Genomic DNA, 13,541 nt, shown 5'->3' on the forward strand with positions numbered 1-13,541 from the left:
CACCTGCAACTGCACACTGGAAAGTCTTCAAGAAGTCCCTCATTATAAATTATGCTCACATAATAAAGAATTCTGTTTAAACTTTGAACTTATCACAAATGCTCAAATTTCAAAGTAGAGACTACTGGTTTTCAAGAAAACAGTCATTATATACTATCGAAATATCAAATGTCCAGAAAAGATTTTTCCACCATAGGGTATGGCTTCCTAGAAAGCATCACATTTGTAGAATCATCTAGTTACTAGGCGAGTTGGCCATGCGGTTAGGGACGCGCAGCTGTGAGATTGCATCCGGGAGATAGTGGGTTCGAACCCCACTGTCGGCAGCCCTGAAGATGGTTTTCAGTAGTTTCCCATTTTAACACCAGGCAAATGCTGGGGCTGTACCTTAATTAAGGCCGCGGCTGCTTCCTTCCCACTCCTAGGCCTTTCCTATCCCATTGTCGCCATAAGACCTATCTGTGTCAGTGCAACGTAAAGCAAATAATAATAATAATAAGATAATCATCTTGCTGCTAGCTGAACACAGATGTTAGAGTAATGTGGTTGAAAATTAATTGAACCCTTCTTTCTTTGTAGGATGTGGATGAAGAATCTCTTTGTCACGAGGATAATACTTGCAGTATACCTAATGAGTAAGTACAAAAAGTGGCTTCTTCAGTGTATTCTAGAATTAAGCTATAAGTTTAACACCCCTCTAAATATAGTTGGTTTAACCTTTTCCTGCCCACATTTTCACTCTGAACAAATATTTCAGGTGCCCTAGGGGAAACAACATCTTTATCATCTGATGGCCAGGCAAGCATAAATTTTTGAAAATGAGACAAAGTCTCTCATAGCGCATTGGCACTGCTGGTGGCTCCAAGTAGCCTATGCGGTGGCCTCCACGGGATGCACTAGCCATGCGTCTTGGTGTGTGTGCTATTTAGCAACTGATGAGCCGAACTTAGCACACTGGGGCGAAATGCTGGCAACCAGGAATGTGTTAGCTGGAAAATTTATACTGTCCAATAACGGACCAACTATATTGGTATTATAAATTTACTCATTCAGAACAGATATTTCAGGTTCCCTGTGGAAATCAACATCTTTCTCATCTGGTGGTCAGGCAGGCATCAATTTTTGAAAATGAGACAAAGTCTCTCATAGTGCATTGGCACTGCCGGTGGCTCCAAGTAGACTACACTGGCCTCCATGGTATGCACTAGCCATGCATCGTGGTGGGTGTGCTATTTAGCAACTGATGAGCCCAACTTAGCACACTGGGGCAAAATACTGGCAACCAGGAATGAGTTAGCTGGAAAATTATACTGTCCAATAATGGACCAACTATATTGGCATTATAAATTTACTCATTCAGAACAGATATTTCAGGTTCCCTATTAATATCAACATCCTTATCATCTGATGGTCAGGCAGGCATCAATTTTTGAAAATGAGACAAAGTCTCTCATAGTGCATTGGCACTGCCGGTGGCTCCAAGTAGCCTACACAGGCCTCCACGGTATGCACTAGCCATGCGTCTTGGTGGGTGTGCTATTTAGCAAGTGATGAGCCCAACTTGGCACACTGGGGCGAAACACTGGCAACCAGGAATGAGTTGGCTGGAAAATTTATAATGTCCAATAACGGACCAACTATACTGATATTATAAATTTACTCATTCGGAACAAATATCTCAGTTACTCTATGGGAATCAACATCTTTAACATACCACTTACTCCAGCAGCTCTTCTCCTTTTTACCAGGTGTTCCCAACCCAAACTGTGCAGCATTTCTGTAACGCTACTCTTTTGTCGGAAATCACCCAGAAGAAATTGAGCTGCTTTTCTTTGGATTTTTTCCAGTTCTGAATCAAGAAATCCTGGTAAAGGTCCCATACACTGGAACCATACTCTAGTTGGGGTCTTACCAGAGATTTAGATGCCCTTTTCTTTGCATCCTTACTACAATCGCTAATTACCCTCATAACCATATGCAGAGGTCTATACCCTTTATTTACAGTCCCATTTATGTGATTACCTTCCTTACATCCTTTCCCTAAATCACAGTATCATGAGAAAATTAATGTCCATTCATGTGCTGCGACTTGCTACTTTAGTTGCCCATTGTAATGAGCATAATAGTAAAATCAGTTTATTAGTATCATGATTGTTTAGCTGTTTATATGTTTAAATAAAACCAATATTTGGTGTTATTACTGTTCATTCAACATATGTTATGAAGTTGTAGCAAAATGAAAAACATTTTACGAGCTAATAACTCAGGAGATACTAGACCTGATTGATGAATGACGAAAATACAAGAAAGCTTGAAATGAAGAGGGCAGAAAAGAATACAGGCAATTAAAGAATCAAATGGATAGAAAGTGCAAGGTAGCTAAGGAAGAATGGGTGAAGGAGAAGTGCAAGGATGTCGAAGGTTGTATGGTCCTGGGAAAGGTAGATGCTGCATATAGGAAAATCAAGGAAACCTTTGGAGAAAGGAAATCTAGGTGTGTGAATATTAAGTGGTCAGATGGAAAGCCACTTCTAGGGAAAGAAGACAAAGCAGAAAGATGGCAGGAGCATATCCAGCAGGTGTATCAAGGTAAAGATGTAGATAATTTGGTTCTGGAACATGAAGAGGCTGTTGATGCTGATGAAATGGTAGACCCAATTTTGAGGTCAGAGTTTGATCGAGCTGTGAGTGACCTAAATAGGAATAAGGCACCTGGAATTGATGACATTCCCTCTGAATTACCGTCTGCCTTAGGAGAAACCAGCATGGCAATGTTATTCCATTTAGTGTGTAAGATGTATGAGACAGGAGAAGTCCCATCCGATTTTCGGCAGAATGTTGTTATACCTATTCCCAAGGAAGCTGGTGCTGACAGGTGTGAAAACTACCGCACCATTAGTTTAGTATCTCATGCCTGCAAAATTTTAACACGTATTATTTACAGAAGAATGGAAAAACAAGTTGAAGCTGAGATGGGAGAAGATCAGTTAGGCTTCAGAAGAAATGTAGGAACACGTGAAGCAATCCTGGCTTTAGGTCTGATCTTAGAGGATCGAATCAAGAAGGACAAGCCCACATACATGGCATTCGTAGATCTAGAAAAGGCATTCGATAATGTTGATTGGACCAAGCTATTTAAGATTCTGAAGATGATTGGGATCAGATACTGAGAACGGAGAATTATCTACACTCTGTATAAAAAAGGGCTTTGAAAAAGTAGCAGCAATCCAGGAAGGAGTGAGGCAAGGCTGCTGTTTGTCCCCCCTCCTTTTCAATGTGTACATAGAACAGGCAGTAAAGAAAATCAAGGAGAAATTTGGAAAGGGAATCACAGTCCAAGGAGAGGAAATCAAAACCTTGAAATTTGCCAATGATATTGTTATTTTATCTGAGACTGTAGTAGATCTCGAGAAGTTGCTGAATGGTATGGATGAAGTCTTGGGTAAGAAGTACAAGATGAAAATAAAAGAAGTCCAAAACAAAAGTAATGGAGTGCAGTCGAACAAAGGCAGATGATGCAGGAAATATTAGATTAGGAAATGAAGTCTTAAGGGAAGTAGATGAATATTGTTTCTTGGGTAGTAAAATAACTAACAATGGCAGAAGTAAGGAGGACATAAAATGCAGACTCGCACAAGCAAGGAAGAGCTTTCTTAAGAAAAGAAATTTGCTCACTTCAAACATTGATATAGGAATTAGAAAGATATTTTTGATGACTTTCGTGTGGAGCGTGGCATTGTATGGAAGTGTGACATGGACGATAACTAGCTCAGAAAGAAGGAGAATAGAAGCTTTTGAAATGTGGTGTTACAGAAGAATGCTGAAGGTGAGATGGATAGATCAAATCACGAATGAAGAGATACTGAATCGAATTGGCGAGAGGAAATTGATTTGGCTAAATTTGACGAGAAGGAGAGATAGAATGATAGGACACATCTTAAGACACCCAGGACTTGTTCAGTTAGTTTTTGAAGGAAGTGTAGGTGGTAAGAACGGTAGGGGTAGACCAAGGTATATGACAAGCAGATTAGAGCAGATGTAGGATGCAATAGTTACGTAGAAATGAAAAGGTTAGCACAGGATAAGGTGGCATGGAGGGCTGCATCAAACCAGTCTATGGACTGATGATTCAAACAACAACAACAAGGCCTGATGTATAAAAGAAAGGAATGTGGAGAAATTTTTGCATCCAGAATGATTAGATTTGGACCCCGCATCATAATCCTCTTCACAGGTATGGACTTACTGGAAGAAAATTTGAACTGATTTTTTGACAGCTAATTTGGGGAACAACTAATGGAAGATAGAAAGCTTCCACTGTTATTAAACCATATCTCTCTTAAATGTTTATTTTTGTATTAGTGATTGTGACAGCTATACTACAGCTAGTGCGGGCCTGGAAGCTGTTTGTAAAACTGAAGAATGATATTTATTCTAGACACTGCCTAGCTACAAGTCCACAACAGCAAAACTAATCTGTAGATGAATATTTGCAAGTATTAAAACTACTGGGAAAAGATGGTAATTTTACAGCAGTATCAGCAGATGAGAACAAATGTATACAGTTGCGATGCATTTATCACCAGATTATTATCCTCTTAAATAAGATGATGACTTGTAGAAAGTATTACATTAAAATTAGATGAAGCTTTTTCTCAAGTACGGGCCTTGGAGATGGCCTTCAGACAATCTGAGGGATATGGAAACAGCTACTCATTGCCAGCCATTGCAGCTTTGGACAATACACGAGGGACAGGCAGGAAATTTGATAAGTCACTTACTGATAATAGTATGTTAGCCATCACGCAAAGACGAGATAAATATTTCTTCTTCAGTTTTTTACCAGGCGATTTGGCTGTGCAGTTAGGGGCGCGCAGCTGTGAGCTCGCATCCGGGAGATAGTGGTTTTGAATTCCACTGTTAACAGCCCTGATGATGGTTTTCTGTGGTTTCCCATTTTCACACCAGACAGATGCTGGGGCTGTACCTTAATTAAGACCACAGCCGCTTCCTTCCCATTCTTAGGCCTTTCCTGTCCCATCGTCGCCATGAAGCCTGTCTGTGTCAGTGTGACGTAAATCAAATAGCAAACAAAAGCTTCCGCAGTTTTGACTGTCACATGAGAAGTAATTGTCTTGCTTTAAATGCTGTTTGTAACAATTGTAATATAAGAGGACAATACACTGAAGTATGTCAGTATAAAAGGAAAGTTTGTGAAATGGTGCTGGTGGTGATTTTTATTTTAAGAGGAAGTTCGTGTAGGCAACCATCCTCAATTTACATTAAACGGAGGGAAAAAATGGAAGGGACCCAACACTTCAAAAAATGAAGTTATTGGGCAAAGAAAAACAAGAGCTATGAAGGGCATAAAAATGAAAGACTCCCTATGCCTCGAGTGCTGTAATACCTCCGGGTCGGGAAAGAAACGGAGTTGACCAAAGGAGTTCAAAAAGCTTAGATTAAAGCGAAGATCCTGGTACAAGTAAGTCGAAGCAATGCCAGAACTCAGCTAAGGGCCCCAGTGTCGCCAACTTACACTTCCAAGTTAAAAGCCTAAGGGCTCTTATGATACTGTAATGGCTGCTACATGTGAAAGTAGTATTAACCATATCTGTGTTAGTTCTAGTCATACTCTCTGTGGGGCTGCACTGGCTTCTCTAAATAAATCAGTCTTACTAATTACTGTTAATGGAGTACAGATTACGGCCCTCATTGATACAGGAAGTACCATTAGCTTCATTGACAGCTCCTTTGTAAACAGAAATAAATTTGAAAGAATGCCTGCAAATCCACAGATATCAGTGGCATTGTCAGCTCTTATTTCTTTTGTAAGAGGTAGCTGTTTTGCTGCTATAGTTCTTGGCAATCATATTTACTCTGACATGCTATTAATCATGGATGAGGGGCCGATGACCTTCGATGTTAGGCCCCTTTAAACAACAAGCATCAGCATCATCTAATCATGGATGACCTGTGTGCTAATATAATATTGGAGCATGCTATACTCAAACTACATTCTTCAATCGAAGTTGCTTTTGGAGGACCTGTGGATTTGCTACAATTTCTCTACTACCTTTCATTATATTCTAGTCTCAATCAGGATTGCCATCTTATCACTATTAAGTCCTCTTAAACATTCTCAAGAAGGCAACATATTTATAGAACCTAAAATCTTTGGACTTTTGATTGAGGGTATAATTCAAAAGACCACGTCTTCTTCGAGGGTGCAGATTGTTCTTATGTCAAATGCTAATCACAAGAAGTGCATGGTTGTCGATTATCACAAACTATCAGGAGGTTTACACAACTTGATGCAAACCCTCTTTCTAGTATTGAAAGTATAGTACCATCAGAAGCAGCTAAATATGAATATTGCAGCACTATTGAGCTAAAACATGCATATCATCAAATACCTATTATCGAAAATGAGTGAACTTATACTGAATTTGATGCCTGTAGGCAGCGCTGTCAGTTTCTACAAATCCTGTTTTCTATTACAAATAGCATGGCTTGATTTCAGAGAGTGATTAATTCCATAATCAAGGATGAAAAACTCAATTGTGTGTACTTGCTTATTTGGATGTTACAGTCTGTTGTACAACCTGATTGGATCACAATAAGAACTTGAAGTTTTTTGAAGCAGTTAAGAAATATTGCCTTGCCCTCAGTGATAGTAAATGTAAATTCTCTATCAAAGCCATCAACCTCCTAGGATATAACATTACTAACAAAACAGTTCAACCTGACCGTGATCGAATTCACCCATTACTGGATCTACCTTTTTCTAGGGACCAGCAGTCAGTAAAGAGAGCTGTAGGAATTTTCTCTCATTATGTTAAATGGGTGTATAGATTTTCTGATAAAATATGGCCCTTAGTGCAGTGTAGAATATTTCCTATTCCTACTGATATGTGCACTGCATGCAAGGAGATAAAATCTGATGTTGCAAAATCAGTTCTGACTGCTGTTGTGAAGGAAGTTCCATTTTTGCTTGAGACTGACATTTCAGATTTTGCCATAGCTGCAACCTAATCTCAGACTAGAAGACCAGTGGCATTCTTCTCTAGAACTCTCTCTGGAAGTGAATGTCAGCATTTCACTGTAGAAAAAGAGCCATATCCTATAGATGAATCACTATGCAAAGGGAGGCATTATCATGAGACTTCCATTTTTACTGTTAACTTATGAAAAATAATTATCATTCATGTTTAACTGCAAGCATGGAAAAATGAAAAATGAGAGGATTGAATATTGGAGGGTGGAATTATCGTGTTTCAAATTTGATATTTCATATTGTCCTGGAAAAAATAATAGTGCAGCAGATACATTGTCCAGAATCTGTTCATCTGCTAGAATTCCTACCTTTTATCAGATTCATCATTTGCTCTGCCATCAAGGTGTAAGGCAAATGGCACACTTCATTTGCTGTTGCAATTTCCCATAATCTTTCGATTATCATGGCATCATGCCCAGTGTGTGCAGAAATTAAAGCTCGATTCTATAAAAAAGGAGACAGACTCATTGAAGCAACATCAACTTTCAAACATCAGAATATAGATTTCAAGGGACCATCAAAAACTTGTAATCGATGCTTGCTCTCGATTATCAATGAGTATTCAAGATTCCATTTGCATTCCCTTGCAGTGATGCTTCAGCTTCGACAGTCATAAGCAAATTATCCACCCTGTTGTCTCTGTTGGGATATCATCATTTATCCATTCTGATTGAGGTTCTGCAGTTGTATTGCAGCAATTAAGCAGTACCTTTGTTCACAAGGAGTAGCTACTACACATATTATGCATACCACTCTCAAGGAAATGGCCAAGTTGAGAGGTATAATGGGACAATCTGGAAAGCTGTAAAACTCACCTTAAAATCTTGAGAACTTTCGGTTGTGCAATGGGGGACTGTTCTCCATGAAATTTGAACAGTATAAGGTCTCATTTATGCATAGCTACTACACGCCACCTCATGAACGTTATGTTTACTCATACTAGATACATGATTGGGTCATCCTTCCAACATGGCTAACGACATGTGGCCCTGTATTCACGAGAATAATAGTTGAGGAGATTCAACTTTTAAAAGCAAACCCAAATTATTGTTATGTTTGAACATCTGATGGAAGAGGGATAACTGTTCCTAATTGACACCTTGCTCTGAAGGAACAGAATTTGTTTTAAAAGGACTGAGGTAGAATTCAAGTGGAAGATGTAAAAAATAATGTCAACCAGGATACGACTCCTCCTAAGCCAGCTTGAAGTTCAGACATGTTGGAAAGTGATGATGCCCATTTTAACAAGGGCAGCGAAAGAAGAGAGACAAAATTGGACTGAAACTACGTACTCCGCAGCCTGGCAGAGTAGTGAATTCCCCACGGTACTTACAGGACAATGTGTAAAATTTAACTCTGGGAGAATATAATGAGCATAATAGTTAATTCGATTTATTAGTATCATGTTTGATTCTATGTCAAGGTACAATGAACATATAGCTTGAATAAATTGTTTAGTTGTTTCTGTATCTGTAGAACCTACAGTTTGTGTGTTGAATAAAACCAACATTTGGTGTTAACTTATACTTGTGACAATTATGAACTATGAATATGTTGGAAGTTGCTTAAGTAATACAACTAAGTTTAAATGTTTCTGGTAAAATTTCATGAGATCTTAAAACAGTGACATTTGTATTTCAAGTTAGTCCATGTTAAAGCTGTATGATTTATCTTCTACAGTATGCAACGATGGGCGTTTTCTACCTTGACTAACATTCACGAGACATGTGAAAGTGTGTTGGGTGAAGACACCTGTGATATCACGGATCCGTGTGCTTGTGACACATGTGGTCTGTTTTTTTCAACAGCATCCCTTCTGAAGGACCATAAGTTGCAATGTGGGTCGTCGTCATCAGATTGCGTCACGCCGCTGACTGATGGGAAACAGCAACACATATGCACTATTTGCGGAAAAGATTTTGCTCTGTTATCCAATCTTCGACAACATGCTTTAATACATACCGGGGAGAAGTGCTTCAAGTGTCCGGTATGCCAGAAAGCTTTCAACAGAGCATCGAATTTGAAAGTACATATGAGGAGTCACACAAATATCAAACCTTTTAAATGTAAATACTGTGAGAAGAGATTCGTTTCTAGTACCGGTTGCAAGACCCATATGTTGTCGCACAAAGGGGAAAAGCCTTATGTGTGCTCATATTGTGGGAAAGGCTTTACACATCCTAGTCATCTCCAAGGCCACGTAGTAGTGCATACCAAAGTAAAGGCTCATGATTGCACGTCTTGTGATAAAGCATTTGCACAGAGAGCTACTTTAAGAAAGCACATCTTATCCCAACATTCATCACAGAAACCGTATGAATGTACATTATGTGGACGGACTTTCGCTCTCAAAGATAATCTGCAAAGACATATGGTGAAGCACAATAATAAGAAAGCTCACGATTGTACTATTTGTGGGAAGTCGTTCCATATGGGCGCAAGTCTTCGCGCACACATGATAACACACATTCAGGAAAGGGAATATAATTGCTCAATATGCGACAAGAAATTTTGCAGGCATTCCTCTGTGAAGGTTCATACGTTTAGTCAAACTGGCGAGAAGCCGTGCAAATGCAAAACTTGTGGAAAATCATACAGCCATTCCTCTGATCTTCAATTTCATATGCTTTCTCATACAGGAGAGAAACCACATGTTTGCTCAACTTGTGGGAAAGCTTATGCTAAACCTTCCCAGCTTAAGTATCACATGTTATCTCACAGCGATGAGAAGTCATTTATATGTACGACATGCGGTAAAGGGTTCTCTCAACCATTACTACTTCGTAAGCATATGGTAGTGCATTCTGCCGACAAGCCATTTTCCTGTCAGTTTTGTCCCAAAGCCTTTTCACGTTCCTCAGACCTCACGAGACACTCCCTCATACATATGAAAGAGAAATCATATGCATGTGATATATGTGGTCTTGGCTTTTCCCGAAAATCCGAAGTACTGAAGCATATGGTAATACATGCAGATTCTCCGAATTGAATACCTTGTTTTTATCTAAACTTACACTACAGTATAGTACAAGATCTTTGTGCACAAAATGTAATAGACTTGTTATTTAAAACTAACCTCTTTCCAGAAATTATACAAATGTGTTAAAGTATTAGTGGTATGTCAGATGAATCGAGTTCTTAGTAGAATTATCCTACTTTTCAAAATCAGGTGTGTCCATCACTAGATGCTATTCAAATTTGAGTTTGTAACGAAAAATTTCCAGTCTGTCACATGCAACAGTTTCAAATGCAAATTAATACTCTATAAGCATACCTGTAAAAATTACACATTATATGTTTCGTTCTAAAGATCATCCTCAGATTCTATCAAATCACTAAAATTATGTGCATATTGTACAGAATATTTTACAGTACACAGTGAAACTTGTCAATGGTACAGAGTTAGGTTATAATATGGACCATATGTGAGCAAAATATGATTGTGTGGGAAACGACTAACACCGTATGATTATATATATTGTTCGTTGTGAACAAAAGTGATAGACATCGTAGATCCACTGCACCTGCTATTCAATGAATGCATGAAAAGAAAAACAATGCCTAGGAAAAAGTTATCATGCTATACAAAGGAAAAGGCAGCAAAGATGACCCCAGTTCATTTAGGAGGATAGCACTGTCGTGTAATATCTTCAAGCTCTTCTCAAAGATCATACTACATCATATACGACCAAGAATATCAAGAGCTATACCATCAAGCCAATATAAGTTCATGGAAGCCAAATTGACCTTACAGGCCATTGAAGAAATCATAGTTGAAATAGACAGCGCACTAACACAACCAACCAGACCACTGTACACCATTTTCATTGACTACACAAAAGCATTTGACAGCATTGACAGACGAATGCTCATACAAAAACCTGAGAAAGCACTGCCCGACTTACATAATGAAGGGGAGTTAATAAAGGCCATACTTAATGCAAAACAGGTGGAAATCTAGATGGAACCTCCACCACGCCCGCCGTAACGCAGACAAGATGAAAGGAGACCCAATGAGCCCTATGCTATTTAACCCGATGACATCGGACATCATAAATGAATTGGGGACCGAAAAGGTCAAGCTAATAATGTACGCAGACATGGCGCTGATATGGAGGGATCCCACGCATATACAGACTGCATTCAGTAACCTCAGAGCATGGGCGGAAAGAAACTCGCTATCAACAGTGCTAAGACAAAAGTTATGAAATTTAGAGGGGGAGGAAAACTGGCAACACATGACGTCTTCTGTAACGGAAATTAACAACTTGGGATCGTGTCATTTAAATACCTGGGTATCACACTGCAGACCACAGGCTCAACCTTCATACTTCACGTACTAAGCCGCAGAACATGTGAGTTAGCACTGCAATGGCACTATTCATGCTTACAGTGGCCTCGGGAGTTGCATACGGGATACAATTAATATGGCACAAACTAACTGTTGCAAACATGAAAAGAATGTAAAATATTAGGGCCAGGTACTTGAAACGAATCCTACAGATCTCAAAATTTACAGAGAATCGAATGGCGTACATAATGGCAGACAAAACATTCTTTTTGGAAGACATCAAACGAACATTCGGGCTACCAGACACCGCCGCATCGACTGCCGTCCTTGAAGAAAGAAGACAGAAAGCTCAGCAGACACCTGGAGGTTTCTACAAAGCGGACGTAATGAAGAACAATGAATGGAAGAAGCCAAACTACGCCACATATACACACGCTTCGGTGTCCACAGATTCCACAGGAAAGTATGCCTAACCACCAGATTTCACGCCCCAAATAAAGAATATATCTGCTGTCTCTGCAGAATGACCTGTCCTAGGTACCACCTGATGAACTGTACTGAACAAACACAATGCATCAGCACACTTGCCAAGGAGTGGTAAAAAAACCAAATGATGTATCAAAAGAAAAGGAAATAATGATAAATTGTAACCTTTAACACATATGTACACATTGTGTTTAATTTCAATAAATAATTAAATATTTTTTACTTCTCTACACTGCCGATGAAACATATATTGTCTTCTGTCACTGTAACAGATCTGTGATCCTGGGAGAGGAGTAGTTTTGAGCTTAGCTAACAGTTCCTCGGGGAGGGGCAGAGGTAGGGGGGCATGTGTAATGATGTGGATCTTTCTTATTGGTTGGAGGAGAGCAGATTGATACCTCCATCCTAAAGCTAGCAACTGTAACCTGGAGAAAGAGAAGGATGGGGTATTAGGGGCAGAGCATTGTGAAACTATCTTCTAGTAATAATGCATTATGAATAAGTGTAAGTTTATGATGTGGGTTTAGTAAATTAGTTATTGAAATTGAGTATACCTATTAGATGTTATTTTTAATGTTAACTCATGTTCTGACTACATGAAACATTTATTTTATTATTTTTTATATTTAAGATTATTATTATTATTACAATATTTTAGGTGTGTTCCTATGAGTTTCTTTAGTGATATTCGAGAATCTATAAAAGATCTTCCTGAGCCTGCAAGGACAGTACGTAAGTCAGGTGCATTTACTAGAGATAGGAATATCCTAACCCACATTCCAGACCTTTAAGTCAGAGATTACCTCCTATGGGATTCATTAAGCACTAATGTATAAGTGTAAATGTTGTCCAAATGTTAATTAATTGAGGTGAATAGGGGGAATTTTAAAAAAAAGCAGTGGCATATACTGAGGGCTACCAAGGCTGTCAGTGAAGTCCAAACTTCAACTGATAATGATGGAAGTCTAAAGCACATTATAATATAAGCATCTGAAACATTGTTCCATTTGCAATACTTGAAAGCAGTGAGAAAGAACGTCCCACATATTTCTGTGAGCAAGGCATTGTCGACTGATATTGCAGCTCAGACTCTCGCCTCACGCAGCTCGCTGCTGTATGTCGGATAGGAGTGGGGACCAGCGGAGGATAGGTGTGCTAGGCTTCGGTCCGTCAGATCTCCACTGCTATCAGGCATGCGTTATTCATCGTACATGCTTCCTCACCTCATACTTCTGACTTAATGATAAAGATAAGAGAGTGCGGCTATATCACGCCCGTTTACTTCTACATCATTATAGGAAGAAACTCTAGTGCTGCTGTGATAGGAGCAATATCGTTTTATTTTTATTGGTAGATCTGCTAAAATGAAATGCCATCTTTCAGGTTTAGTGTTTTCTTTTGTTGGTTGGAATCGAGCCGGTGTTCATGGGTTGGACACCACCACTGTTCTCCCGAGGAAGTTAATTAACCAGAGAACGATGGGTACGACCGTTGTAAAATTCTAATAATAATAATAATAATAATAATAATAATAATAATAATAATAATAATGGGGCATGGCACGTGTATAGGCTTGGTGTTGACCTAATGGGGTTAAAATAAATAGCGAAGACGTCATAAGCACCCAGTCCCCAAGCCAGGGGAATTAAGAGTATGAGGGGGTTGATTCTGAAAACTGAACGAAACAAAGCCGGACTTCCATTTACTAAA

General features: G+C 39.1%; 1 protein-coding gene across 1 annotated transcript in view; it reads left to right on the plus strand.

The window, feature by feature from the left end:
- LOC136872171 (zinc finger protein 85) overlaps window positions 1-12,036 on the plus strand; it is a 45,077-nt gene extending 33,041 nt beyond the window's left edge. The window contains exons 4-5 of the mRNA XM_067146012.2: window positions 580-635; window positions 8,735-12,036. Of these exons, the coding sequence (XP_067002113.2) occupies window positions 580-635; window positions 8,735-10,043 (1,365 nt within the window). The 3' untranslated portion in view covers window positions 10,044-12,036. The remainder of the gene's footprint in view (window positions 1-579; window positions 636-8,734) is intronic.
- Window positions 12,037-13,541: the final 1,505 nt, after the last annotated feature.

This window comes from Anabrus simplex, chromosome 1 (genome assembly GCF_040414725.1).
Source record: "Anabrus simplex isolate iqAnaSimp1 chromosome 1, ASM4041472v1, whole genome shotgun sequence".
NCBI lineage: Eukaryota > Metazoa > Arthropoda > Insecta > Orthoptera > Tettigoniidae > Anabrus > Anabrus simplex.